The 15,336-nt window shown below is 46.3% G+C and overlaps 2 protein-coding genes and 1 non-coding gene across 8 annotated transcripts in view; 2 read left to right on the top strand and 1 right to left on the bottom strand.

The window, feature by feature from the left end:
* Positions 1-8,921, bottom strand: part of SAFB (scaffold attachment factor B) — a 62,377-nt gene extending 53,456 nt beyond the window's left edge. For 2 of the 5 annotated variants that reach the window (XM_088838911.1, XM_055430259.2), the window contains exons 1-2: positions 8,571-8,920; positions 5,478-5,562 (exon numbers count right to left, since the gene is read on the bottom strand). In XM_088838911.1, the coding sequence (XP_088695037.1) occupies positions 5,478-5,562; positions 8,571-8,759 (274 nt within the window). In that variant the 5' untranslated portion in view covers positions 8,760-8,920. Of the gene's footprint in view, positions 1-5,477; positions 5,563-8,570 lie in introns of all 5 variants that reach the window. The other 3 variants (XM_088838910.1, XM_088838912.1, XM_088838909.1) reach the window with 2 other exon arrangements.
* On the top strand, positions 1,928-2,000 carry TRNAK-UUU (transfer RNA lysine (anticodon UUU)). Its single transcript has one exon. It is a non-coding gene; the product is annotated as a tRNA-Lys (tRNA).
* Positions 8,922-9,144: 223 nt separating the features above from the next.
* The window catches only part of SAFB2 (scaffold attachment factor B2), a 27,213-nt gene continuing 21,021 nt past the window's right edge, over positions 9,145-15,336 (top strand). Inside the window, exons 1-4 of one of the 2 annotated variants that reach the window (XM_055429513.2) lie at positions 9,145-9,429; positions 10,543-10,627; positions 13,192-13,256; positions 13,345-13,548. In XM_055429513.2, the coding sequence (XP_055285488.1) occupies positions 9,244-9,429; positions 10,543-10,627; positions 13,192-13,256; positions 13,345-13,548 (540 nt within the window). In that variant the 5' untranslated portion in view covers positions 9,145-9,243. The remainder of the gene's footprint in view (positions 9,430-10,542; positions 10,628-13,191; positions 13,257-13,344; positions 13,549-15,336) is intronic. The other variant, XM_055429512.2, reaches the window with a different exon arrangement.

The following is a 15,336-nucleotide window of genomic DNA, read 5'->3' as shown; positions in this document are numbered from 1 at the left end:
TTCTGTGGAGAAACCCAACCTTAAGTCACTTACACAAACTGTCAGGATGTGCCCCTAGGAAGGAAACAGAAAAATCACACTTCCGGTGGTATTTCTGACAAAAGTGTATAATTTGAATCTAATCATGAGAGGAACCCCCCCCCCGCAAACCCCCCCAATAAAACCCAAATTGAAAAACAGGTTTCAAAATAGGTGGTCTGTACTTTAAAAAAAAAAAAAATGGTACTGTCACAAACACAAAGAAAGTCTTGGGAAGTGCTGCAGGTTAAAGGAGATCAAAAAGACATGATAACTGAAGACAATGCAAGACCCTACTTTTTTTTCTCTTTTGAATTATGAAGAACATTACTGGAACAAATGACCAAGTCTAAATAAGACTAGAAAACAGTATTATATCGATATTAATTTCTTGATTTTGATAATTACACACGTAGTTACGCGATGTTCTTGTTTTTAGAAAATACTATAGAGTGTAGGAGCAAAGGGGCATACGTATTTGTAACTTATTCTCAAATAATTCAGCAGAAAAGGAAAAATATATATATTACACGTGTTTTATCCTTTTCTTTCTCCCTCCATCTCTCTCTTCTGTCCTTCAGGCAATAGTTTAAAAAGCAAACATGCTGACTTTGCTCTTCTAGTTAAATTACTTTGCTGCTAATTATTTTAAAAGAGTCTAAAAGAGTTAAACAAAGTACTGGTGTAAAACTACCTTGGAGGAATGCTGAAATTACCTGAGATAAGCTTTTTAGTCTGCCTGCACGACTGGGGTTTGATCCCTGGGTGGGGAAGATCCCCTGAAGAGAATGGCTACCCACTCCAGTATTCTTGCCTGGGAAATCCCACGGACAGAGAAACCTGGCCAGCCACAGTTCATGGGGTTGTACTGATCAACTAACCCTTCCACTTTTCATGCTTTCCAGGATTCTCATTAAAACAACCAGATTTCAAACAATTTTGAATTTGTTCAAACAGGGCAGGAAAAAAGAAAGTCTATTTTCAGCTAAAATCTTAACTGCAAAATATAATTACTTCAAGCTAAGACACCAGACACAAAAGAGTTTGTACTGGAAATTCTCTGGCAGTCCTGTGGTTAGAAATCCATGTTCTCACTACTGAGGGAAGGCTTGGGTTCAATCCCTGGTCTGGGAACTAAGATTCCCACAAGTGGCATGCACCTGCCCAACTTTAAATTGAATGGTTCTAGATGAAGTTTCGGAGAAGGCAATGGCAAGCCACTCCAGTACTCTTGCCTAGAAAATCCCATGGATGGAGGAGCCTGGTAGGCTGCAGTCCGTGGGGTCGCTAAGGGTCGGACACGACTGAGCGACTTCACTTTCACTTTTCACTTTCCACTTTCACACATTGGAGAAGGAAATGGCAACCCACTCCAGTGTTCCTGCCTGGAGAATCCCAGGGACGGGGGAGCCTGGTGGGCTTCCGTCTATGGGGTCACACAGAGTCGGACACGACTGAAGTGACTTAGCAGCAGCAGCAGATGAAGTTTTAAAACAGGCAAAACTAATCATCTATGATCAAAGTAATCTTTTTTTCTTTTTCTCCTGAGGGACAGGTAGGTAGTATGATTGATTGGGCAAGGGCACAAGAAATTTAATAGAAATCCCATACTGGAACTTCTCTGGTGGTCCAGGGGCTAACATGCCACTCTCCCAATACAGGTTCAATTGTTGGTCAGATAACTAGATCCTACATGCTGCAACTAAGACCAGTACAGCCAAATAAATAGATGATACATATTTTTTAAAAAAATCCATATTTTGATCCCTACTTACTTCACATCACATGCAAAAATAAATTCCAAACGAACTCAAAATAAAACGATAAATACTACTCCACAATGCAGACTTTTTAAAAAGCAATTTTAAAGCAAAGGACAGTCTTTCAATATACAAGAAAAAATCTAGGAGCCTGGATAGCTCAGTAAGTAGAGTATTAGACTTTTAATCTGAGAGTCCAGGGTTCAAGTCCCTGTTCAGGTGTGCTGCCCTCTATTTTGGGGCTTCCCCGACAGTTCAGTTGGTAAAGAATCCACCTGCAATGCAGGAGACCCCAGTTCAATTCCTGGGTCAGGAAGATCCACTGGAGAAGGGATAGACTACCAACTCCAGTATTCTTGGGTTTCCCTTGTGGCTCAGTGGGTAAAGACTCACCTGTAATGAGGGAGACCTGGGTCCGATCCCTGGGTTGGGACGATGCCCTGGAGAAGGGAAAGGCTACCCACTCCAGTATTCTGGCCTAGAGAATATCATGGACTGTATGGAGTTGCAAAGAGTCGGAGACAACTGAGCAACTTTCATAAAATCTAGAAACCATATAGGCTGATTGCATTGTGTGTATTAAAGATTAAAATTTTAAAGACCAAAACATCACAAAGTAGTTAAATCAAATAACAAACTGGGAAAAAACAATTGTGACATTTTATAGAGAGAAAGTACTATCTAAAGTCAGTAAGACTAACAACCCAGCAGAAAAATGGGCAATAGGCATGAAAAAGCAATTCAGAATATAAAGGTAGTCAATTATCAGAAACTATTTAACCTGTGAAGAAATATAAATAAAAACTTTAGCTGTGGAGAAATTCATACGAGATACTTTTCTTCTATATATATAGAGGCAACATTAAAAAAACACAATATTCAGCATTCAGTTCAGTTCAGTCGCTCAGTGATGTCTGACTCTTTGCAACCCCATAAATCACAGCACGCCAGGCCTGTCCATCTCCAGCTCCCAGAGTTCACTCAAGCCTACCTCCATCGAGTCGGTGATGCCATCCAGCCATCTCATTCTCTGTCGTCCCCTTCTCCTCCTGCCCTCAATCCCTCCCAGCATCAGAGTGTTTTCCAGTGAGTCAACTCGTCACATGAGGTGGCCAAAGTATTGGAGCTTCAGCATCAGTCCTTCCAATGAACAAACAGGACTGACCTCCTTTAGAATGGACTGGTTGGATCTCTTTGCAGTCCAAGGGACTCTCAAGAGTCTTCTCCAGCACCACAGTTCAAAAGCATCAATTCTTCGGCAATCAGCTTTCTTCACAGTCCAACTCTCACATCCATACATGACCACTGGAAAAACCATAGCCTTGACTAGATGGACCTTTGCTGGCAAAGTAATGTCTCTGCTTTTTAATATGCTCTCTAGGTTGGTCATAACTTTCCTGCCAAGGAGCAAGCGTCTTTTAATTTCATGGCTGTAATCAGCATCCGCAGTGATTTTGGAGCCCCAAAAATAGTCTGACACTGTTTCCACTGTTTCCCCATCTATTTCCCATGAAGTGATGGGACCAGATGCCATGATCTTTGTTTTCTGAATGTTGAGCTTCAAGCCAACCTTTTCACTCTCCTCTTTCACTTTCATCAAGAGGCTTTTGAGTTCCTCTTCACTTTCTGCCATAAGGGTGGTGTCATCTGCATATCTGAGGTTATTGATATTTCTCCCAGCAATCTTGATTCCAGCTGGTGCTTCTTCCAGCCCAGCGTTCCTCATGATGTACTCTGCATATAAGTTAAATAAGCAGAGTGACAATACACAACCTTGACGTACTCCTTTTCCTATTTGGAGCCAGTCTGTTGTTCCATGTCTAGTTCTAACTGTTGCTTCCTGACCTGCATATAGGTTTCTCAAGAGGCAGGTCAGGTGGTCTTGTATTCCCATCTCTTTCAGAATTTTCCACAGTTTGTTGTGATTCACACAGTCAAAGGCTTTGGCATAGTCAATGAATATTCAGCATTAAGTGAGAATTTAAAGAAACAGGCACCCTCTGCCATTCCCTGATGTTGCTAGTTATTAACCAGTACAGCCTGTTGGAGAAATATTTGTTAAGAACTATTTTTAAAATAAAATGCACGTATTTTTTGACCCAAGAATTCTACTTCTCTAGTTAACAAAAACATATTCCTTCTGCAGAGGGAATTCTGGTTCACAGCCATGCTGAAAACTGGAACAAATAGTCTAGTAATAAGACTGAGGAGCTCAACTGTGGTACAATCATACAAAGAATGATTATTCACTGTTAAAAAAATGAGGTTTTTATTTTCAGCACTATTGAAAATGCCCTTTACAGGCTAAGTAAAATAAGTAAAGAATACTGTGTGCAGTAGGAACAATGTTTTAAGGAAAGACAAAGGTACACAGGTGTGTGAACATCCTTCAGTATTTGTTTTTAGGTGACTTTAGACACACAGAAGTTTGGGAAAATATGCCCATAATCTTAATAATGGATTGCCTCCTTTATTCAATGCCTATCTGTGTTCCTAAAAACTTTTAACACAAGGATTTTTTTGTTAAAGAGAAAAAGAAAGCAAAAAAGGAGCTCCACAGGCTCTATTTCTCCCCTGCCCCATAATAGTCTGTTAATTTTTTCCCCTTATTTATTTTTAATTGAAGGATAATTACAATATTGTGCTCTCTGTTGATAAACATTGACTCTGGCAAACTGAATAATGCATGATGAACTGTGGACCACACAGTGACTTCATTTCAAAGTGAGGTCACTGACTGCTCTTCTAGCAGAGCTAATACACCACACAACCTGGTCGACATTGGTGCCTGCCTCTCAGACATTTCACACCCAGGTCTTCCACTGGCCAGGTAAAACTATTACATTTCGGGGCCTGAGCAATCAAACTTTCAATTTCCTAGAGAACTTTCAGGATGGCCCAACTGCCTGGTTTTAGCTGATTCTTTCTTAAGCAGTAGTTGAATGTCACTGAATTCAATTAGGAATTCAATTTACTGAGTAAATACTAGCAGGAAGGAAAACAAGGAAGAAGCAGACCCTGTCCTCAACAACCTAATTAGAACACAAGGCAGGATGATGTCAGCATTGAAACTCAGGCCAGGGCTGTGCAGAGGACCTAAGGAGAGAAGACTTGCTACCGGTGAGATCAGAAGTTGGGACTCGAACTAGGACTCGAATGCAGACAGATGGGGAAGAGGAGTGGGTGGAGTAAACCACATGTCTGGGACCTGATTGCAGGTGGATGTAATAGAGGAAGGTGGTGGGGGTGGAAGCAGGAAGGGACCATCTGGGGCAATGGTGAGGGTCATTAATCCCATGTGGAATCTGGCTTTTATGTGGTAGGCAGTTTTTGAAAGCAGCATCTGTAATCTGTAAAAGTGACGACTGTTTTGGCCAGGCGGTATTTAAAAGGGAAGTTATTTTCCACAAGTCAGAGCAATAGGAGACTCAAGTAATCCTAAACACTCTACCTCAAGAAGGTTAAGACTCTGGATAAGCAACAGCTGCCAAGAAACCTACAGAAGAAAATCAGTAAAGGTGTCAGTACCTCTTCCATGCTGAGACTTCCCAAATCCCATGGAAACAAAAATACACTGGAGAGATCGTGAAAAAAATGCACACCTTCATTCAAGGTCCATCAAAGATTCACAGGGCAGTCCACAGGCACATTAGCAGAGGAAGCCAGTTTGAAAGAAGTTCCTAACATCACCCTCCATACCTTTGCTGGATCTCTTTGATGTTTTCTTATTTCCTTCAGAGGTAATTTCAATTTCATCAGGATTGCCTCCCTCATCTTCAATTGCCTAAAGGAAATGGAAAAGAAAAGTTCACCCAAAAAGGCAGCACACAAGACTTGACCTCCACAGAAGCCTCAGGGGCTGATCTGGAAAGGGCCTCTCCCCACCTATTCATTCCTTCTTCTTTCTGTTGCAGCAAGGGCCCCAGAGGTAGACTGATTCTACCGTACCTTGGCGGCCTGGTCTCAGGCAGGCTTACTTAATTGTTCCGAGTTTGTTTTTACTCTGGTTTGAGCAACTAATTAAAGTTCTTACCCTGGAAAGCTGTCAGGAGAATTGCTATTAGCCACGAAAAGCAAGCACTCATTGACTAGTCAGCTTATTTTTAGAATTATCACCACAATCTGATTGACCCTATTCCTGAGCCAAACTACCTATGACATTACTCAACACTGTACTGTTCAACTCTTTCCCTGATCCCTTTCCAACATCTGCACTTGCACCATCTGGACAGAATATGGGACATGGCATGGGATGGGACATGGACTACTTCATCCCTCACTCATCTCTCTGACGGATTCCTAAGGTCTTGCTCTCAACCAGCAGGGAACCTGCTTCACTGAACAGAGAATTATAAGGATCTCTCGGCAAGTCCCGCTTCTCATCCCAGCGTGTCCTTCACTTGACCAGCTCCCACTTATGCTCAGCACTGTGCAGGCCACCAAGAAGGCACTCAGAGGAGGAGGAAAAAAAAAAAACCACAAAGCAATCAAGCACCCCAGACACCAGGCGTCACAATCAGATTTTTAAAAACCCTTTCTCTACTGCATGGTCCTGAGAGCCCACGTTCTGTTTAAATCCATTTCAAATGTGATTCTATTTGTATATAGTTTCAGAAGTCTCAAAGATTCTCAGGAGTATCCTAGCTTGGTAAAGTCTAAGTTCAGAATGAGGCTTAGGGGCTCCACACGTAACCTGTACCAAGAAAAATAAAACCTCTCCTTTCTCTCTGAAGCTAGAGCCAGAAAGATTTGGAGTTACGTCCTGGCCTGAAGGAGGGCTCAAACAGAAAGTCCCTACCATTTTCCTGGAGACAAAAGATTCTGGACCATCAGCAGGAGAATACAACTACCCCAGACAGGTGGACCAGTCCGCCCCTCAGGTCATCTTGTCCAGGTGTAGTGTTTACAGCGTTGTCCTTGGGAGGACTATGGGCTATGGGTCATCCTTACAGGCCTTGCCAAATTACACTTTGTTGTCATCTCCACCTTTCCCTCTTTTGTTCTTCCTAAAAGAATAAATAAATAAACAAACCAAAGAAGGTACAAAACAATAGGTGACAGAAGTAGAAGAGAAGAACTCCAGTACTTCCAGACTTGCTTGGGTCAGGTGGCAGATGGGTATATACGCCAATGGTGTGTGCATTTTTGAGCACATCCCTAAGAAACTGAAGATGAGAGGAAGAACGAACGGATTTTTCCCCTCAGAGATGCTGGTGGAAGATCATACCAGCTTCAACCAACAGCCTGACAGGAAGGTTCAATGCCACCCTATTAGCATCGAAGGCTTATGGACTATCTGGGGGAATAATGGCTAAAGTCTCCCACCCCCACCCCCCCACCAACTTCCCTTTACTGACAGGAGGCCCGATGGCTAGTAACACCATGGATCACAGGTCCCTGGTTGCCAACTCTCCCCTGCATCTTCTTCAGGTAAACACTTCTGTGGGTGAACTGCCTGCGCTGTTTGCTTAGAGGATGTTAGCGTCCATGTGAAAGACACACACACACTCGAGTTACAAACGCACTACTGACTTGGAGCAAGTAACTCGCCACTCTCCAGCCTGAGTTTCCTTATCTGGATAATAGGAAATAATCCCCACTTCTCTAAACAGCAATTAATAAACAAAAACCCTATCCTCTGTTGTTTGGGAGGCAGGAGAGGGTGGAATGAGTCACAAACTGCACTGCTTAGGAGAGTGGGGGCGGGGGGAGGATGGGTGACAAGGCTTAGTTAGAGATCACAGAGAAGTCCCAAGCCAAGAGACAGTGAAAGAAAGAAGCCACTGGAATCACACAGAACAGGGAAAGCACACTTAACTCTCTGCTTTTCGAACGCATCCCTCAGAACCCCCCAAGGCAGGGATCAGTAACACCCAGATTGCAAATACCACACACTGCGTACAGAGCGAAAAGTTAACTGTGACAGCAATTGCACTGTGAATGTTTATATGCTACAGGTAGCACGCCAAGCACATTTTGGGCCATCTTCCTTAACTCTAACGATGAATAATTAATATTTTCCTCTTTTGGACACAAGGAGAAACAGACCCAGAGAGAGTTAAAATGTCTTTCACGCTCAAGATCGTGTCAAGAGACTGGCAGAGCCCTTAGGTTCTCTTCAAGTCTAACTGTAAGTTTCATTTCTGGTCTTTATTACAAGCAGCACTTTTCCTGCCAGGCTGAGTCCCCGAGCCATTCCCCCTCAACCCCGCTTCCAATTCTTGGTAAGGTTACTTCGTAAACTACCCCCCTATTCTCGGTTTCCAGGCCTTAACGGATCAAGCAGCATCTCTCTCCCCAGAGCAGGCCCCCGCAACCAACACACGCTCAGAAAATCGCCCGGCCTGGGTTCAAATCTCGACCTCTCCTCCCCGGCCGAGTGGCCTTGGCCGAGTCCCCTGACTCCCCGGGCGGAGCGAGGATTTCACGTTCCGCGTCCTCTCTCAGAGATCGGGATGAAAGCAGCCGAAGGAAGCGCTAAAAAGCAGGAGCTGATGTGGATAGCGCAAGCCCTCGGCCGATGTCACCCGCCACCTCAAACTTCCCTCGTTCGCGTCGAGACTTTCTTGTTCTCGCCCGGATGCAGCGCTGGGCTTTGAACTTGGGCCCGCAGGGGCTCGGCGATCCCGCTCGGGCCTGAGAGAAGCGGGAAGAGGCCCGGAGCGCCAGGCCCGGGGCAGGCCGCAAACGGGACCGGGGTGGGGGGCGGGACCCGAGGCCAGGAGGCCCCCCGAAGCGGCCGCCGGGGTTCCCCAGCCCACCTCCTACCCACCCCCAGGGTCCCAGCTCTACCTTTCTAAGTCGCTCCATCAAGGCGCTCTTGTTGCCGCTCGAGTCCAGGTTCCGTTTTTTCAGCTCCGCCCGCAGATCTATCACCCTAAGGTCGGTGAGGCGCCGCGTCCCGGTCTCCGACGAGGCGGAGCTCAGAGCCGCTGCGCCCGCCGCACCAGAATCGCCTAAGCCGGACAGAGACTCCGCCATTCTAGGTGCCCTGGCTCTGCCTGCCACTTCACACAGAACTGCGCCGGGTTCACCACAGCTCCCAGGACGAACTTGCGCCGCCTTTGAGAGAACCGTTCGGACGGCTTCGGCGCTACTCTCTTCTGCGCAGGCGTACCCGGCTCGGGTTCAACGCCCGGGGCCGCTTCTGCCCATGCGTCGTGAGAGCGCAGTGAGTGAGGGACGAGGCGCTTTACGTCTCGCCGGCCTCCCGCCGCGAGCTGCCGAGACGCATGCGTACAGCAGTTATGGCGCCTGCGCACTGTCGCCCAGGGCCTGCGGTTGGTCGACGCGCGAGCGTCCGACTGCGGCTAAAAACGCCTATTCGGGCAACGCGCGTGCGCGGCCGGAAAAGGGGGCGGGAGGAAGCGAGTGCGTTTTCCTCTCTGGCGGCGCCATTTTGTGCTCAGAGCCGCTACAGCCGCCAGCGGTGTGGGAAGTAGTTGGCGGGGACAGCACACCCGGGATGGCGGAGACTCTGGCAGGGTCCAGCGACTCGGGTTCTGGCACGGCCGCTGTCGTCTCGGGCGTCTCAGAGGTCGGGACGCGGCGACTCAGCGACCTGCGGGTGATCGACCTGCGGGCGGAGCTGAAGAAGCGGAACCTGGACACGGGCGGCAACAAGAGCGTCCTGATGGAGCGGCTCAAGAAGGTGAGGCGGCCCGGGACCCTGGGGTGCCTCCAGAGACCGAGTAACGCCCCCGCGCGGGCCTGTCACTGCGACTCCCTAGTGCGAGGCGCCCCCGGCCTGCATCTCTCGTTGCGAACTCCGGTCCGAACTGTCAGGAACCGCGGGTCGGCTGTGTGACCTTGGCCCGACATCCCCCCTCTCTGTGCCTTGTCGCCTCCTTCCATTCAGTCATCTCAGTGTTCTGAAAGCCGATCTTAGTGGTAGGGTAGCCCCTGGACTTTTCCCGGGGTTGTGTGACCTTGGACAGGTGCTGTCCTCTCCCAGCGCCTCAGGTTCCTCCCCTACGGAGCGGATGATTGAAAAACCTTTGACGTTGCCCAGGAAGGGGAGATGTGCCCGTTTTTGCCCCAGGACGTTTGCGTTTACCGTGCCCTGCACCTGGCGGCTTCTCTCCCAGGTTTCCATCTGGCTGGCGCTTTGTTATTTTGGGGTCTATCTTGAGATGTTGCCTCCGCCCCGCCTCCCGCCCCCCGCCGCCAAGTGAAGACTTGCTCTGAGTCCATAACTTCCTGCATCGCACCGTCCTGTGTACACTGTCCCACTTCGCAGTACTGAACACAAAATTGGGTATGGCGGATGGTCAACTCTTGTGGAATCAGGCTCTTGAGGGTAGGAACCTGGTGAATTCACGGGGTAGTCCCCAAGCACGGATAAGAAGACGCTGTTGCCTTGAACCACCAACCTCCCCCGCTACCCAGGATGTTCTGTGTTCTTCCCTGCCCTGGGTCAAAGGTGGCCTGTTGAGCAGTGCTCAGCCCTTTGCCCACTGCCAGACCAAGTGTAGCCTGTTTGTTACATTGTTGACTTAAAGTTGAGACACTGGAGGTTAGGGACCATTTTAGAACTTCATCAACCCTGACTGTGAGCCCCCTCTCTTTTGGGTGAAGGGCCCAGAGATAACCAAGTAGTGCCGGGGTCACCTACTGCCTGGGGACCTGGCAGCCCACCTGGGAGAAACAGAGTTGCTCTTTGCAGGGAAGGGTTTCCTTTGTTGCTGGGAAATTGTTACAGAGGAAGAGCAGTGTGTGTCCCACAGCTCTTAACAGTGTTGTCAACTTTGTCTCTTCCCAACAGGCGGTTAAGGAAGAAGGGCAGGATCCTGATGAAATTGGCATTGCCTTGGAAGCCACAAGCAAGAAGACAAAGAGATGTGTGAAAGGTATCCACTTTAACTTATTGCTGCTTGGGGGTATCTACAGCAAGAGAGCTTATATAGAGAACTGGGTTTTTAGCATTCTTTTAGCCCTTCAAGTCAGGAGAACTCCTTTGCTTCCAATACATGTCTGAATGGGTTAAAGCATAGGTCAGCTCAAAGCTACTTGGAGTTAGCATTGTGTCAGGGAAGCCTTGATAATGATTACTCTTGGTGTAAAATGAGTGTTTGTACCAGTATAGGTTGGGGTTAGAAAAGCACTGGTACTTTTCTTTTTCACAGAAGTCCCCAAAGCCCAAGATCCTGGGGCAGAGAACAGCTCCTCCAGGTTGTAGAGCTAGTGTGTTCTCCAGAGGGGCATGTGGTTAGTTATACGAAGTGCTAGGTCCTCATGGTGTCCTGGTTGAAATTAGGTCCTCAAGGTTAGTAGGCATCAGCCAATGGGTTTCCAGAGTCCGCCACAAAGTTGGACTGATTCTGGAACTTGATGAATAACCACTGCCTTTCAAAAGTGAAAGGAAGCTGAACTTTGAAAGTTTCATTGCAGGTCAGAGCTTGAGTCCTTTACCCCAACTCATTTAAATGGGCAGAATTGCTGAAAACTTGGTGTGTTTTGAAAGATCAACTTTCTAAATTAGGTTACATTTGGGATTAAAATTGGATTGTCTGTGCCATTCCCCTGTTCTGTTCCCCCACCTTTCAGTTTTTAGTCAAGACCCGTCCCTTGGGATTGGGGTGCAGCCTGTGTGCCCAGCATTTATCTCATTCTTACTCCCACTTAGGGTGCTTTCTGGTGAGGTTTTTTTAGTCTGCTTTTCTCCTGTTTACCTTCTTCATGGGCACTTCAAGCTGCTGTTTGAGGCTTGAGAAATTGGGTGCAATTATCAAGGAATTTTAAACTGTGTTTCAAAAGGATATGCTCAGTTCAGATATAATGGGAGGTGGGACAGTTCAGTTTTTGAGTCCCAGCTTTAGAGCAGAACCAAATTCTCCTGTCAAATGCAGATAATAAACCTGCTAACATTGTGAGATGGAGAAGGTACTGGCACCCCACTGCAGTACTCTTGCGTGGAGAATCCCGTGGACGGAGGAGCCTGGTAGATTGCAGTCCATGGGGTCACGAAGAGTCGGACACGACTGAAGTAACTTAGCAGCAGCAGCATTGTGAGGGGTATTAAATAATGTGAAGAGCTCAGTGTGTAATAAAACTACATTTCTTGAGTAATCATTGATAATAATGGAAAATGAAATACTTAGGATATTGCAGTTGGCGTCTTTAATCAAAGATTGAGGTTTCTTCAGACTCATAAACATAATTACGGTTGTGGAGGGTGGGGTGTGCAGGGAGAGCGATGGAGTGGTGGTTTGGGGTTAGCTGATGTAAACTACCATGTGTAGGTTGGATCAACAACAGGGTCCTGCTGTGTAGTGCAGGCGCTTGTATTCAGTATCCTGTAATAAGCCATAATGGAAAGGTTGTGAAAAAGAATATATATATATGTGTATTACTGAATTATTCTGCAGCAGAAATTAGCACAAAATTGTAAGTCATCTAAACATGTATAAAATAGAGACTTCTTCAGTTGCGAAACTGTGGTATGCCATAGCATTTTGCAGACTCAGCAATGTTGATAGTTTGAACCGAGAGCTTTGTGGTAGGGTGCTGTCCTTTGTGTTACTGTGTGCTGGGCAGCATCCTTTGCCGTTGCCCACTACATGCCTGTAGCACTGCCCGTCTTAACACCAAAAATGTCTCCAGGCATCACCCTGTTACAGCCCACATCCCCACTGACCCCCCATACTGGCCTTCCACATGTAAACATATGTGCCATGGTTTGCTTTTCTTCGGGATATTAGTCTGTATATGCCCTTCAGAATAGGTCACCTTTGTTTTGTACGTCCTAAGGGGAATTCTCGAATAAAGGTATGTACATTTTTAAGGCTGTTGATAACAGGGAGTGCAAAAATTTTAATTTCCTTCTAAGAGTTTCAACTTTCCTTCCCTTCCAGCCCCATTGGGAATACCTGGCATCACTCTCAATAGTCCTTTTGCGTTCTCAGAGCCCAGGGTGAAAATAGACTTTATGGTAGCCTTTGCCTTTTTGCCTTGAGTAGAAAAAAGCTTCTGGGCTGAAGAATGACAGAAAGCCAGAAGCTTGATCCAGTGGGTGGAGTGAAGGGGAACTCACTGGTCTGTTGTCCAGCACACACTCTTAGGGTGTAGTTCTTTGGGTGCTATATGGACATGACTTTTTAAATTTACTCGTTGGGAGATGCCTGTTTTTATCCTTTGCTCAGTTTTGTTTGAGGATGTTTGTGTTAGTTTGAAGTGGTTTGGAAACCTTTTGAAGCTCTAGCTATTTTGCTCAGAATCAAAATACTTTGATGGTATTACAGAAATCCTAGATCTTATGTTCCAGTTGAGACAAAACTGTACGTGATAGACGAGCAGTCACATTCAGCTTCCTTGTATCATGTTCTCACCAAGACTGAGCTGCGTCGTCCTGCAGAAGCTAATTACAAGGCCAGAACCCGAGTGCTATCTGACTGAACAATTTTTCTGTTACTAGAACAAAAGGCAGAAGAGGAAGGCACTGAAGACAATGGCCTGGAAGAAGATTCCAGAGATGGGCAGGTAGATGCCATGACAACAGAGGGGGCGGCAGGAGCTCTGCGTCCTGGTCCACCTGGTTGTTGACACCTTTCGTCGTCCCTCATTACAGGAGGATATGGAAGCAAGTTTGGAGGGTTTGCAGAGTATTGACATGATGGACGTTAATGTGTTGGAAGAAACCGAAGTTGAGAACAGCGCTGCTCCAGACTTCGGGGAGGATGGCACTGACAGCATCCTTGAATCCCTTTGTGAGAGCAAAGACTACGTGGCCACTCAGCTGAGGGAGCTCCCGGCTCAGTTCACAGGACACGCTGTAGGTAACGCAGTTGTGGTGCAACATGCTGCAGCCCTGGGGCTCCTCACTGTTTGTGTGCGCTTCAGCCAAGACGGAACACGCTGATGGTTGGTTAAATAACATGCAGCTAAATCACCATTTGGTGTCTAAATCTTGGCGAAAATTGCATCCACACAGGTCAGATGTTAACTGAGAGATAACGTCTCTGAAATGTTGGAGAATATTTCTGTAATTGGGTAGAGGACATGCTCTTAGCATAAGTCAAAAGTCTGACACTGTTGTTAAAAGTATTTTCTTTGAAAAGAAAAGAGGTTTTAAAAAAACTACGTAAAGAAAACAAACAGTTCATAATCTCACCATGCAGATAATCCTGTTTATAGTTTAAATATGTATTCCATGTAAAAGTTAACAGTTGTTAAAGGATGTGAAATACAGTGAAGAAAAGTCTTTGTCTCCTAGAAGAATCCCTCCAATTAAAGGGATCCACTGTTAAACTTCCTGTGTATGAGGGAAGACTTTAATTCTCTTAAGCAACATCATAGTGCCAGCTTTTCACTTGTCTTTTGGCATAAAATTTCCTGGTGGTCCTCCTGGAACTGGTTGCCAGTTTAACCTCACCATTTTGGCATGCCCAGCTGTCTTAGTTTGGTTTTATTTAAGGCATTCTAGCTTTAAACTGGAAAAGAAGTACCTTCATAGAACTGAGGTTTAAACCTTTAAGGTCAAAAGTCACAGATTACACACGTTGCCACAGCTTGACATAGGCTAGCATGGAGCTTTGGTTTATTTTCTCAGTGTGATCCTGTTGTGTGTTAATTATTTCCATAGCATAGACTTGACTTCTTGGTTAATGGAAACATCCTGGTCTTAACTTTCAAACCTGGAACTTTCCTGGAGGTCCATTGGTTAGGACTCTACTCCTGAAGCAGGGGGCATGGGTTCAGTATGTGATTGGGGAACTAAGATCCCGCATGCTGCATGACCTGCCCTTCCCAACCCCCTCAAAAAAAGTTTCAAGCCTAAGAAAAAAATCTCTAGGGAGGGATATTTTTGTATTTCACTTAAAACGTTAGAAAGCTTTCAAATTTAATAACATTTTCAGATACTAGTTTTCCTTTAGTGTGCTGTGCTGTGCTGTGCTTAGTCATTCAGTCGTGTCTGACTGTTTGCAACCCCATGGACTGTAGCCCGCCAGGCTCCCCTGTCCATGGGGATTCTCTAGACAAGAATACTGGAGTAGGTTGCCATGCCCTCCTCCAAGGGATCTTCCCAACCCCGGGATCGAACCCAGGTCTCCCACATTGCAGGCGGATTCTATTTGTTTTAAAGTACACCAGGGGAAAGTGCCAGGTTATTGTTATTTTAAAATAATTGTTACCAAGTGAAGTCGGAGGAATGTGAAGTTCACTTTCCCTTTGAGTCAGCTTCAGAAGTCTGAGGCTGGGTAGTGTGTGCTGACCACCAGTGTGGGGAAACTGCCTGGAGAATGAATCTGCTCACTCGTTCGTTCGTTCAGTTGGTGCTGACAGAGTGCCAGCTGCTGTGAGCCACTGTCAAGAGATGCTGGGGCTGCCTGATCCTGGAGCGGGCCTAGAAACAGGGAGGCAGGTGATTGACAGAGTAACATCGTCCCCCCCTTACCCACGGTTTTGCTTTCTGAGGTTTCTGTTAACCTGTGGTCAACTGGGGTCTAAAAATATTAGATGAAATAAACAGTACTTGTGTTCTAAATTACATGCCATGAGGAGTAGCATGATGAAACCTTGCGCCATCCTCACCGGGACAGGAATCATGCTTGTGTCCAAT

This window comes from Moschus berezovskii, chromosome 8 (assembly GCF_049115385.1).
Source record: "Moschus berezovskii isolate FMDL1 chromosome 8, NW_MosBer_1.0, whole genome shotgun sequence".
In the NCBI taxonomy this organism is placed as follows: domain Eukaryota; kingdom Metazoa; phylum Chordata; class Mammalia; order Artiodactyla; family Moschidae; genus Moschus; species Moschus berezovskii.
Note: the sequence above shows the minus strand (reverse complement) of the source record. Positions and strands in the feature narration are given on the sequence as shown.